This window comes from Ornithodoros turicata, chromosome 1 (assembly GCF_037126465.1).
Source record: "Ornithodoros turicata isolate Travis chromosome 1, ASM3712646v1, whole genome shotgun sequence".
NCBI lineage: Eukaryota > Metazoa > Arthropoda > Arachnida > Ixodida > Argasidae > Ornithodoros > Ornithodoros turicata.
Window position 1 is genome coordinate 35796028 of NC_088201.1, and position 13878 is coordinate 35809905.

Consider the following 13878-nt stretch of genomic DNA (forward strand, 5'->3'; position numbering starts at 1 on the left):
CATTCATGTTCAAGGGTTTCAAGGCCCTGTGTGAATCCTGTAGTATGTAACTAAACTTGAGATTACTGGCAAAAGAAAAAACTATCAGAATTTGAAGGGTGTGGTTTTGAATTCCACTGCTGGTGTCATTTCATCAATTATCATTCTTTATTTAAATTCATTCTCATTACTGGTAGCCAGACCATACCCTGTGTCATGTCCCACATGACGCTTGCTGTAGTTTGTACCATGGACATCCAAGCTACTTTCGAAAAACAGTTTGTCAATGATGCAACAGCCCATCTGTGCAAGTAGATCTGTGCTATTCAGATCCCAAATATGGCATGCATTGCATGCACCAATAGAGAATATCCTATTGTTCCTTTGGAAGAGCAGCCTATCGCATCCATGTAAATACATTTTTCCCATGCGAAATTTCAGAAACCATGCAGGAAACATCTTATGGAACACATCAGGTACCATCAAAGTGCCATCAAAATTTTACTCAACGGCAACAAAAAATGTGTAGTAAACACATCTTTCTACAGAGATCTAGCTCAAGCCTATCTACACCCCCAAATGACAGACTGCATCTAACAAAATGTGGTTGTGCCTGAAAAAAAAATCTGAAGTGTTATTGTACTATCCTTACGATGTATCAAACCTGGAGTGTCGCTCATTAACTGAAAATTATTTTACGTACACGTAGAGTAAAACTGGACTTGACACTAGTAAAATGATTATGAAGCAACACATCCCACTACTTACACTAAAACACTGTTATGCAAGCAGTTCTGTGCCAAAGGAAACAGCACATGTGAGACTCACATAACCGCTGATCTTCAAACAACTTTGTTTTGCTCACTTTCCAAGCATTTTGCATTTTTCTAGCAGTGAAAACTAGTCAAAAATGTATCTGATACTAACTATTTGATTCAAACTAAAGAGCCAGACAAATTAACACAGACTGAAATGTTGTGAACACAGACAGTCAGATTTTCACAAACCTAGGATGAAAACGTTTCATTTCCAAGATGCCAATTTACAGAACACAGTGTGCAAAAATGACTCCACGTCCCACAGCCACCTTAGAGTTCACAGCAAAGTAACCACTGTTTTGAACTAAAGTTACATATGTACAAAACAAACAGATGTGGTTGAAACCTCATGTACAACACAAGCTTCTATGTTAGGCCTACAACTGTAGTACATATAGCTGGCACTCTGCACAGCTATGTTATCCATGTTTTTAACATAATTATGTTACATTATTTTAGTTACGTTAATCACTTTCTTGTTAGAAACACACAGAACAGTTTTAGGTCATAGCAATTGGCAGCATGCTTACACAAAAAAACGTTAACACAACTTGTTTTCAATGAACATGCAACACGTTACTGTGTGACAATAACCTTTCCACATATTTAATGTGTGAACTCTTAAAGAAAGTTAGAAAAAATATCAATATGTGGTAAAAATGCTATACACTCCACACTCCAGCCTGCTTTACACACTTTGCTCAGATGTAATTTTCCCATATATTATTCATGCTCTAAAATGTTGCAAATGTACACACTCTCTGCACAGTTGTATAATCGACCACATAGAAAAACATGCCAACAGTGTGCAGTAGAAACATGGTAATTACAGATGCTGAAAGTAATGACAAAAAAAAAACCCGAATCATATGGGGAAGATGTCGTAGAGATCACATATGCCTTCTGTGTCATCAAGGTTGAAGAAGTAATCACGTTCACTCAATGGTGGGCTTAAACACAGGAACGGAGACATAGGAGCTGGTGAAAGAGAGTAAATGAGCACTGAGTGAAGAGTTCAAGATGAAAATAATGCTGAATGCAAACACAGCCAGGTTTTTCGGAGCATAACCAAATGTGCCCAAAATTTTGCCCACTCTCCGTTGAATGCAAGACTGGAAATACTCCACATTAAAAAAAAGAAGTCTACTCGTTGAATGTATTACTCAGCTTCTACTGTCAGCTAAAAGGAGTCCGGTTTCCTCTTTACAAAATGCTAATGCCCATGAAATAGAGCACAAGTGACATAGCACAAAAACAAACAGTTGGAACAGGCTGTGCCTAACAACTGATAAACATTATTCACAGAACCCCTTTCACACATCTACAGGTAACCAACACCCCCACTGTGTTGACTTCAACCTCCAACCCTCATTTTTAAGATGCAATATGCAATAGAAGGTTGGCTCATGCATGCAATGTCCTATAATTATCCTTGTTGACTGGCAGCCTAGTGCATTTAGCACAGAGTTGCCCCTAGAATTACAGTCGCCGTCCGACTTTTCGGACTCGGCGGGGATCGCGCAAAAGTCCGAATAATCGAGCAGTCCGAAAAAACGAATTTCGCTTCAAAATTACCTTTACTGCGCCATGGTAGGCTTGAAAAATTTGTCGATGCTTTCCTAACGCGCTTCCATCTCTGCCTGATAACATCAGCTTCTATTTCCCGAAGCGACATTTCGTCAATGTACTCTGTCAGAGGCATCGCAGTCATCAAGTCCGCAAGTCGGCCTCACATAACGCATGCGTGCTTTAGGTGAAGCTCGCTTTACAGCACTGTCGCGCGACTCACGGGCGGACAGCACGTGCTGGGCCGTTGGCCAAAAACGAAGACGCAAAAGCGCTACGACAGACGTCTTCTACTCAGAGGAATAGAAAATGAACGATCATCACTGCCTATTTTGTTGCCTCAATATTTTAGTTGGTTGATTTCTTTTGATACGAATTTCGGACGACACCAATATTTTCCGTCACCCCAAGAGAGAAATTCGCTGGTCGGGAAAACAGAGTCCGAAATATCGAGCGACGGGGCTGCACGGCGTCCGAAATTTTGGACGTTCTTATACATCAACTCTATGGGACCTGCGGCCGTTCCACGAACGAGTCCGAATAATCGAGCATGTCCGAAAAATTGGTCGGCGACTGTAGTTCAGTGACAAAGTGCCAGGAGGACGTTCTCCCTTAGCCTTGTGCTCAGATACGTTACAACCTCATCAATATAACACTGACCACGAGAGGACGGTACACAACGTTTTACCTGCACTGGGCATGCTTGTTGTCATGTTCAAGAGTGCACGCCCCTAGCGGGGATTTCTTCCGGTGAGAGATTAGCTGGCTAATCTTAGACCTGGGCCTGTTTGCACAAAAATTGTGCACGGAACCTAACCGTAAGGAATTTCCTTTAGTACAGCTTTGCAACTGCTTTAAGCACGTGCTGCGGCCATAAACTTCGTTGTCTTCCAGGGTTTTCCTTATGTTAGGTTCCTAGCACAATCTTTCTGCAAACAGGCCGTTTCTTCTCATGCCTGCACAGCGAAACTGTTGGTCCGCCTGTGTGACATGTAGTGTGAAAAAGTGTTGTTTGAATAAAGCTTGTCAGTTGTTAGTCAGCACCTGTCCCATCTGTTTGCTTTCATGCTGTTATTCCAACTAATGCCATATTTTCATGTATCATTACCAACCAGCCAAGTACTGTACTTTAATATTGCTTTGCTCAAAGCATATACTACAACGTTGAACTGATTTATGACCTGCAAACACACTTACCTGTCTCAAGAAAATCGTCCTGGTAGTCGAAGTTCATGTCTGTTTAAGGGCAGGAAAATGCACAGTTCAATAGCTGGACTAGCCAGCAAAATTTAGATACGTAACGCATAAACTGAACTCCAACATTTCTGTCACTTAAAATATCGTGCTCCACATCAAATTTTCTTCATGTACTACAGTAACATTTGTTACAAATGAGGAAGTTCAAAGTATGAGTCATCTTCATGAAAGTGCAACTGTTTTCACACCAAGGGACCTCTTTCCCTATGAACTCACCATCTAGCAGGGTGACGCTGAATGCCAAATTTGGTGAGAGAGAAAAAAAAACCTCTGAGTTTGATTATATTAATCTGCGTAGCAAGCATTTTGGATAACAAATGATGCAGAGCTACTGCTTTCAAAACACTTCACTAGAAAGATTACAACAGCTACAAGGAGTATAAGCTTCATAGGGGGTATTAGAGAGACGACATATTCCCACCAATCACGGTGCAGCACACAGAGCCAGAAAGCAATGCTGATAAAGCCTGTCATTGTTCACCACAGTAATGAGTTCCCTGAAAATTTCCCATATTGTGCTCAGTGACCGTGATAACTTACACCTACTTCACCAAGCAGAACTGTCCAAGCAGCGATCATAGTCAGGCTTCAAAGCACACTTCAATTCACCCAGAACATTTAGTGAAATATGAAGCACACACATGTATAAGTAACACCTTTAGCTGCAATCAGATGATACTGCAGTTTACCACAGTCAATGACAGTCCTATTACAAGGCCACACCACTCCCTAAAACTCAGTCTCGCAATACACTGCGCGTACTACAATGTTAAGTGAAAAATAAAGTGCAGAAGGTACGCGATTGTTATAGTTATTCTGTTTTAGCTGACGCAACTACACAAAACAAAAAGAGAAATGAAACACCTGCAAAACTTCGGTCAGACCACAGTATGCCACTTACCCCCCCCCCCCCCCCTGTTGGCAGCTAATTCCCATATTTATTCAATTATTTATTCATTTAATATAGTTACCCTCAGGGCATGATAGCATTAAGCTCATTAAAAAGTTGCAGCAGCTTAATGCTATGTTGCCAACTACTCTTCTGGAAACCAAACCCCCTCCCCCCTTCACACACACACACTCACACTTGGCTAAAAATAAAGTTGTACCTTTCAGTTCAATATCCTCTTCAGCTGAAAGGTCTTTTGGTGCATCTGCTTTCCCCAGGATGGCATGTCCAGTGTCAATATTACCTAAAGGTGCACCAGAAATACTTTCACCTGTGCAGTTATAAAGTATATGCTGAAGTACGAGGGTGGTTCCATAAGTTTCTGGCCCGAGGTAGAAAATGCGCGCGAATTTGAAAAAGCGATTAAGGACGCGTGGCGCCATCTGTTGGAGGGCCGGAGCACCACCCTCAACCCTATCCATGCTTTTGTCGGTTGGAGAGCGGCATTTCAAACAGCCAGGGTGCACTCTTCAGTTAAAATGGAAAAAATCGAGTACCGCGCTGTGATAAAATTCTTGACAAAAGAGGGACTTTCTAAAGAAATTAAAGCGCGACTGGACAACGTGTACAGGGAAGCCTCTCCGTCGTACACAATGGTAAAAGACTGGGCTACGCAGCTTCGACTGGGGCGAGAGTCCATTGAAGATGATCCACACGATGGTCGTCCAGTGGAAATGGTGACACAAGAAAATTTGTCTCTTGTTGAGGAGGAAGAGCTGAGCGACAGGCGTCTGAAGGTGAAGGAAATCTCAGAAAGGCTGGGGCTTTCCAAAACAACCGTTTTTCGCATAATCAGCGAGGGCCTTCACATGAAAAAGGTCAGTGCGAGATGGGTGCCACGACTTCTCTCGTCAGTTTTCCAGCATTTCGCAGACAAAACTTCTGACTATTTTTTCAAGGGTATAAGAATGCTGGTTGAAAGGTGTCAAAAGTGCATCGAAGTTAAGGGTGACTATGTCGAAAAGTGATACACCTGTTTCATCTCTATGACTATTAAAAGTTGGTCGGGCTGGAAACTTATGGAACCACCCTCGTACTTCCATCAGAAAAAGGACAGCAACCAAGAGGTGGCAGACATTAAAAATTTAACCATGTTCAAGATGCTAAACGAGTTTAATTTGCATCTACAATGTTGGCAGATACACACGTGCCTTTGGCACTTGCATGGTTGTCTTACTTGTTGGTAACTTATTTTCAAACATCATTCCCTGGATCCTCTTCTTTGTTATTATTAAACATATCCCCCCCCCCCCATTCCCTGGGTTGTTAACTAGAATGCACACACACGAGTGATGACAACAGTCATGAAGTTAGGCAAGAGCAACGTTCTTCTAAATAACATGCGCATTGCCCTGCTTCTGTTAACTATGTGAAAAGATGATCAGCACACCCTTCCAGCAAGTCATTTAAATTACACTGACCCGTATCCTGAGACAGACAATGGAGATGTCAGAATGTGGATTGAGTTTTTAGGTTGCCAGTGAAAGTTATAATGGATCTCAGAGTAGAAAGTTGGTAAAGTTGTTGTAAAACACTGGAAAATTGGAAACGAAGAGCATAAACATGCAAGACAAAACCGGACCTGTGCCCCATTTTGTCTTTGTGCTCATCAAATGACATAAAAAAATTACATCAAATGTGGCGGAGTACACTGCTGCCACAAATAATGTCACGATGACAATGAAAAGGAACTGATGACACAAGAAAGAACAGTGAGATTTTACGTTTTTTCCTGCTCAAAATAACTTACTCCCAAGCAGAAGTGACTGGTCCGACGTCTCTGTTACTTTGGCATTTGAGGCAGCTGCAGCCTTCTGACTTCGAGTTACAAGTTGGCTGCTAGGAGGAGCACCTGCTGAGCCTTGGGACGTTTTACGTGGGGAATTACGTGTTGTCATTCGGGTTGCAGGTACTTCAGTAGCAGCAGGAACTTCCTTGAGCTTCTGAGGAATGACGAGCACAAAACAAAGGAAATTGCAGAGATGCATTTGTGGGTTGTGAACCAGTACAATTTTAAGGTATCAGTTAAAGAATGCATTCTTTCTTGAAAACATTGTACTAAGCAACTGGTATATATTGCAAAGTTAGCTCATTACTTTCAGGAAGCAACTTGGCAGCTTGAAGATGCATTTGATAGCCCAGGACTTCACTATTAATTTCAATACACTTTTGCCAAAATAACTTATGATTAGAGCCTGAAGTTTTGGGGAAATATTTTTTTTTTCCAATTCGGGGGCGGGGGGGGGGGGGGGGGGGGGGGGGGTAAAAATCAGGGAAATCAACATGTGCTCTAAATTAATGCGAATTCAGGTGGGAAAAACTTGTAGTATTCTAAATTCGGTGAGAAATCGGGCTCTATTACTCAAACAAACTGTACAAACTGGTTTGGTGATGTACAAACGGTGATGTAATTGCATTTGCTGCCAAACAAGCTAGTGTACATTCCTACAGACGTTTCAGGGAGGGCAACTTGCCGGGTAAAAATCGGGTTTCTCCAAAGAGGCAACCTTCAATTTGGGGTGCAAATTCGGAGAAGAAATGGGTTAAACCATAAAACTTCAGGCTCTACTTATGATCTGTATCAGCTTGCCACACACAATTCATTCTCAGAATCAAAATTTTTTTCAGTGCGCCTCACAAAACACACCCAAAACAATTCCCGCCATTCTGGAATGGAACACAACAAAGCATGACACATCTAGAACGCAGAGGCAGAATTTGAATCAATGAGCTGTGTTCTTGTACCATGCGAAGATGAAAGCAACAGAAGGACATGCCACACAGGGCGAACTTTCGGTGCATGTCCTTTCAGTTTTTCATCTCTGCGTTGTGTAACTATAGTAGCGTCGATTCACCAACAGGCCCAACATGAGGTTATTGCCTGTTACACAGGATGTGTTAGCAGATTACAGGAAAGGCCAGCGTTCAACTACAATGTGGCCAATGCAAGTCAAGAACACTTTTTGTAACCATACTAGGCTAGGGTTATTAAATCCAGATTGTTTCTCTGCCCAAACAAGAGCTTGAATATACCTGCTATCAAACTAGCACTGCACATGCAGAATATGAACTGCAGTTCTCCAAACATCTTATGGCTTGCACAGCACAGAAAGCTTTGTTTGAGAAGCAAGCACCTTGCGTGACTTGAGTGACGGGTGCAATAGTCAATAAAATAAGCAAGAAACAATCTTTTACACAGGTGAATGCAAAAATAATCACAAATAGGGAGAACCTACAAATTAAAAAGTGGAATAACATATATATATACAGGGCATTTTTATCCTCTACAGAATTTACATAAGAAAGCTGTGAGAGCAGCATAGATGTCGTTTTTGCAGTTAAGTTATACAGCCCAACAGACATCCTCTCTATGAGAGTACGTAACCACAAGATCTACAACTACAAGATCGCAAAAGTGAGATAGCAGAATGGGAGAATTCTCCCATTCCAGCTTTTTGTAAAATCCATCCATCCATGTAATATATCCATCACTAAATTTTGCTATGCATATGAGTCGAACCCAAAACAGTGTGCACAAGACATTCACTGAGGGTCCGAAGTTGGGGAAGTCGGTACATGACAAGTTCACACCGCCGCAGCCAGAAACACAGACAAAAGGCACACACAAAACAGGACGAACTGCAACTCACGACTACTTTACTGTTGAACACACATACACTCTTAAATACCAGAGCAGGCACCTGTTCCCCTATGTATCTGACATATTTTTTTAGATAACAAAATTCCTCCTGTATGAGGGCGATAGAGGGAGCGCTGACACATTTTTCTCCTTTTTCCTCAATCAAGAATGCTTCGTATATCTCTCGATCCTGCTGTGATCGGAGATTAATTTCTATTGTCAAGACATTCACATCAGGTGGTGACAAAAACCTAGTAAGAACAAATGCCGTTGACCGCATGATTCTAGGTGACGTAGTTTTTTTTATTATTATTCAATGACAGCGGTATATGTAATTGTATTGAGAACACAGGTGAACAATCTGAACACGTTGTACATTGAAACATTTCATTTTTCCATACATCATCCGGTATAGATCACTATTTACATTTTGACTTACCTCCACAATTTGCTTTCCAGATGATTTCCTTGTAACAGGTGCCTGTTGTCGTGATTGCCTGCGTGTGTTGGGAGTATTGACTTTGGCAGTGCTGTCATCAGCTTTAGGAAGTGGTCCATCAGAGCTAGTGTCCATTGGTTCAAGCTCATCAGGCTTTGGCGAAGATGATGGGGCTACCACTGTTTCAGTGGCCCTCTCGTCCTCTCCCAGAGGTTCCGTTGCATCACTTGACTGCTGTTGGACAGAATGTTATATGCAAAATCAGATACATGAATTACCAGTCATAGAAAAGTAACCATTTAGTAACCACAGACTGATAGGCCACCTGATTTTCTGAGGGCAACTCATCTTCGGGTTCTTTATCCAACAAAAGGACATTGATTGGGCCTAGCTCAGATTTTGCATACAGCCAGTAATGTTTGTCATTGACCTGGAACATACAAGCATTCAAAAATAACGTAAGAAGCTTACACATGAACAAGCAGTGAATGAAATGCACCTAAACCTCAATGCCTTAAAATAATGTGTCACCAAGTTGCGGCAGTACAAACTGACCTGTCGCAGGTCAGGCACACGAATGACGGTATCTGGTGGACCCCGTAAGCTCAGCAAAGTAGAGGCAGAGCCTTGAAAGCAAGAATGAAGAGCCTTCGTTGCTAGGTAGGCACGAGCAGCATTTGATGCATCATCTGTTATGTTGCGCAAGCTCTGCTGAGCCCATGCTTTATGCTGGTCAAGTGTCTTCTCTATGGAATCCAGTTTCTCCAACTCTCCTTGTAACGCTGCCAGTCGATCGCTCAGCTCTCGTGTATTGCAGCCTGGCCCTGCTCCCCTGAGGCAAAAATAAAGGTGCTCATCAATAATGAGATACACAGTAACATTCGCATGGACAGAGCACAGTGCAGACGAGACACACATGGTATAAATCTATAGGCATTACAAAATAGAAGATTGCCCGTAAATTATACTAATCACTTAGACAGCATACATGGCTAATATAACAGCAATCTCGGAAGTATACTGCAATGTATAAAACAGAATATAAAAAACAAACACTTGCTTCGCTTTTTTCGTTTGGCGGACAGACGGCTGCACTACAAAGGGTGATACACAGTGTCTCACGGAAAGCAACAAGCTGTCACAACAATGTGGCCACATGCTGAAACATTCTTTAAAAAGCACTAATGCATAAAGCAGTAGCCTCACTGACCAATACCTCTCAGGGGTTGCAATGCTCGGATGAATATGAAACCATAATGTGCGACCATAACAAATTACACTGTCACTACCTGCAATGAATCAGTGCATTTTCAAGCTGGTATCACATATTACATATGACGCTTCCTATTCTGGAGTACAACTGACATTCATTTTCTATAGTAGGGCTTTTCTGAAGCAGCACTTCTACAAAACACACAAACAATTATGCAAAACTTCATTTTATGAAAACCCAAGAGCATGAGCTTAACATTACAACCACGTATAAACATACTCCTAACAGCATATTGTATACTGAACAATGAAATGCACAGTAAAGGCATAACGGTCCCACACTGTTGTTGCTAGTCAATAGCAGACAAGCATTCTCTGTGCTGCTCATGGTGTCCACACACAAGTGTTGTCAAATTTAAGGGTTTTCAATGCAAAAGGACTCTCTAATATTTTGTGAGGGTGCGCAATAGCTTCTCTAGTTTGCCTTGCACTAGCACAGCTAGCACAAATGCTGTGCTAGTGCAAGGCAAACTGTTTGGCTTGTTGGTGACACATACTACATGTTCGGGAGTGCACAAGATGGACGAATCAAGGCAAAAAAACACATACCCCAGACAACAACTTGAGCAGACACGAGTGCTCATCTCATGTCTGTGGTTTTTTGTTGTGGTTCATTTATCTTGAGCAATCCCGAACATGTAGGCGGCGCTAGGTTGTTGAGCATTGTTGTGACTCGCCATTTCGATTACAAAAATCCCAACCACCCTCTATTGTCCGGATAAGCATATCAAGTGCGGAAATGCATGCAGTTTCTTATTCCAGCACTTCTCCTGTTCCTGCAGATCACGGACATCCCAACATCAATGCCCAGTGCTTCTTTAGCCCACGCTTGTAGGCTAGAAATACTTTCACATAGTTTGCACAGCCGACGTTCGCATATCGACATTTTGTGTCCAGTAGAAACCTGTGCAGGTTACATTTCAAAATTTAAGGACCTTAATACACCCATGACAATTGCAGGAAAAATATGTTATCAAGATCAGCAAGGATTTCAATGGCTTCTGCTAACATAGTATCCTGTTGCTCTTTCAGCAGCCATAACATACGATGTACTTTGAAACTAACCATATGAGCATGACTAGTTTTTTCCTAAACTCTAAACTGCTTCTTAGTATTCTCTAAACCTTCTTCTTGTTCTTACTCGGTTCCCTTTCTGTAGTGCACAAAATGCATCAAATGATATTGAGCTACTTTTAGCTAAAGGCAAAACCTCCCTTATCTGTAAATACATATAGGACATGTCAGAACAGCCAGCAATGTGAGTAGCATGGCACACACTGCAGACTCCACAGACCCACTAGAGTTGAAACCTAAAAAATGCTGAACTACCACATTAAATGCCATATGAATGCCATATTAAATAGGAGATAAGGTATAGTAATGCATATACCAATCCCACATAAGCCACAGCATGTGCCAACAAATGAGGTGTGACAAAATGGCAAGTAGAAACATTTACGCCGTCTAAAATTCTCATCAACCACCACTCATCTTTTAGCATGTGTCTGTAACAACCATTAACAAGCGGATACTCTACACACTCAGCTAAGCCGCTGGTATGAAAGCACTCCGTCTGTTAATGCACACAACGCCAAATTCCTGACGATACATGTGTACAGTACATGGAATAGGATTACTATAGAACCTTTCTTTTCTAACTGAAATGTGGAGTTATTTTTTTGCTGAAATGTGTAGAAATGTAGTTATATATTAAACTATACATTTCATAAAACAGTCAAACACATAAAAATAGTTCACAACTCAAGCTGTTATCACCTGTTCACAACGCGATGTAAAAATTATCTGCCAAGATTGTCAAATATAGCAGACTATGCCATGACATTACCTACCATTCCTCCATGTCACTCGCACCAATTACGTGCACATATCAGCAGCTATAATTCCACGTCTGCATACTAGCGACTACTGAAAATGGTGCGTAATCTGTGCGAACAACTGTGCGTGCAGTTATAGACAAAAAAAGAAAAAAAAATACTTACTTCCACTGTATGCTGTTCTTCGATTTCTTTTCGATCAATCCAATTCCTTCAAGAACATTTGTAATATCGTAGATTCTCCGCTTCTGCCTCACTGCTAATAGGTCAGCAGCCTAAGAAATACACAAGCACAACGGGTTAGTCGAAGCAACAACAATCAATCTATAAAACGTTGTTGGTACATTTGAAATGGGGGAAAAAATAAAGTGTGAGCAAGAGTTAATATCATATGAAATGTAAGACATGTTGAAATAAAATTCCACACAGAAGAGGAAAAAGAAGAGCACAATACGAAGTAACCATCTACAGGCGCATGGAGGCAAAGTCGGTACAGTTTAAATGCTGAGGACGTTCACCGTGACACCACAACAGAAAAAACGCCGTACATAAACGCATGCAGAATGTTCCGTGCGCATTTCCCCAACTTACGACTTTAAGGTCTAAAACTCCATCAGGTGCTTCCTGTAAAAGCGAAACGAATTTCGTTGTAAGGAGTCCTAAACTTTTCTCGTGCCGACTAGGCGTCCCAACGTCAGCCATGTTTAAAATAGCCGTTATTTGTCTGTGTAAAAGCCGTCCCCGACGCGACACGTCACTAGATGGTGGTAGCAGTACTGTGCATATATGAAACTCAGTAAAACTGTTCCGTCTTATTTTAAATCTATTTTCGATATCAATCTGGGTTTTAAGCATGTTTGAGATTATTCGATTCAAAAAGTTGGGAGCTGAAAGCGTTGACCATCGCGCCCCCTCTATCACAGGTTCTTTCAAGTTTCGATATGGCTGCAGTGGAGCGATTTTGCTTCTAAGCAGCATTGGGCGCGTAAGTGGCTGCTCCGGAGCGCGAGTGTTTGGCACTCCTACCGTTAAGTGGTTACACTCGCACTCAGAACTTCGTTCGCGAGCGCACTCTTCCCTGCTTTTTGAGGGTGCACGAAAAGGGGTATCATCAATACAGAAAGCCTGCTTACTCGTCGACGTGACGTAGTAGCTAAGAGTCAGCCAATTAGGCTCGTCTTTTCAATGGCCGTAGCCAATCACGAACATGCTTTCAGCTAACGATGAAGACGAGCCACCGTCAGCTTCATTGGCAGTCACTGTCGTCTGCGAGTAGTAAACGTCCCCAGTATTAAACTGGAAAACAAAATAGAGCGCAACATGGTCTCATTTTTCTCAAGGCTAATTTTCTGGAAAGCGTGTTGCACTTTTAGTCTACAGGTTTTAATTTGTGAAATTAGCTGCAATCATTTGAGAGTTTCGCAGAACGGCGAATCGCGCGGTAGCAGACGAATTCTGACTTTGTATCATTTGTATGTCGACGTGGCGAAGGAGGGAGAGGAGGCAATAACCAGGACTTCTGTCTCTAGGGGTGGCGTTGGTATCATGCTCCGTCACCTGACATCTCCCCTCCTGACCACGAAAGCGACGAAAGAGAACGTGGGGCGGCAGTCGAGCAGAGAGAGTAGAAAATAAGAGAAAGGGAGAAACTGCAGCACAACGAGCGTGTTCAAGCAGTGGTTTATCCAGAATCCCAAGCATGGAGGGGTGTTGGAAAAAATTGGGGGGGGGGGGGGTCATTGTTATAGTTACGTCATTACAGCTTAACATATCCTTGCCGACAAGTGTCTAAAGCTGAAATCGCAAGAGCACCCCCTGTAGGTGGTACACAGGTGAAAAAGTTAGGGGGGTGTAGGGGGGTCTGGATAAATCACTGGCTCCAGGAACACGAAACTCGGAGCACCCGAGAAGGAGTAAGGGTCAGTTCTCACTTGGCGACGCCAGACGCGGCGTCGTGAGCGGACGGCGGAAGTAGAGGCGCTTTTCCGCCGCCCAGTCAGCGCGCACGATTTTCATGTTCACACCACAGTGGCATTGCGTCGTCCAAAACAGACGACAAATCAGGAGGCGTGGCCTTTCTGTGTCACCTTATTGGTCGCCAGCTGTCGTTCTCGACAGCTCTC

General features: G+C 42.4%; 1 protein-coding gene across 2 annotated transcripts; it reads right to left on the bottom strand.

Annotated features, from left to right (window-relative positions):
- Positions 1-986: 986 nt before the first annotated feature.
- Positions 987-12483, bottom strand: LOC135377984 (transcription factor E2F5-like). 2 transcript variants are annotated; one of them, XM_064610768.1, is made up of 9 exons: positions 12347-12483; positions 11921-12030; positions 9204-9480; positions 8974-9078; positions 8649-8882; positions 6320-6512; positions 4730-4813; positions 3561-3599; positions 987-1775 (listed from the first exon to the last, which is right to left on the bottom strand). In XM_064610768.1, the coding sequence occupies exons 1-9, from the start codon at positions 12455-12457 to the stop codon at positions 1663-1665; spliced, it is 1266 nt and encodes a 421-aa protein (XP_064466838.1). In that variant the 5' UTR covers positions 12458-12483; the 3' UTR covers positions 987-1662. The 2 variants fall into 2 exon arrangements, with proteins under 2 accessions (XP_064466838.1, XP_064466839.1); XM_064610769.1 differs by lacking the exons at positions 11921-12030; positions 12347-12483 and adding an exon at positions 11771-11859.
- Between the last annotated feature and the right edge of the window lie 1395 nt (positions 12484-13878).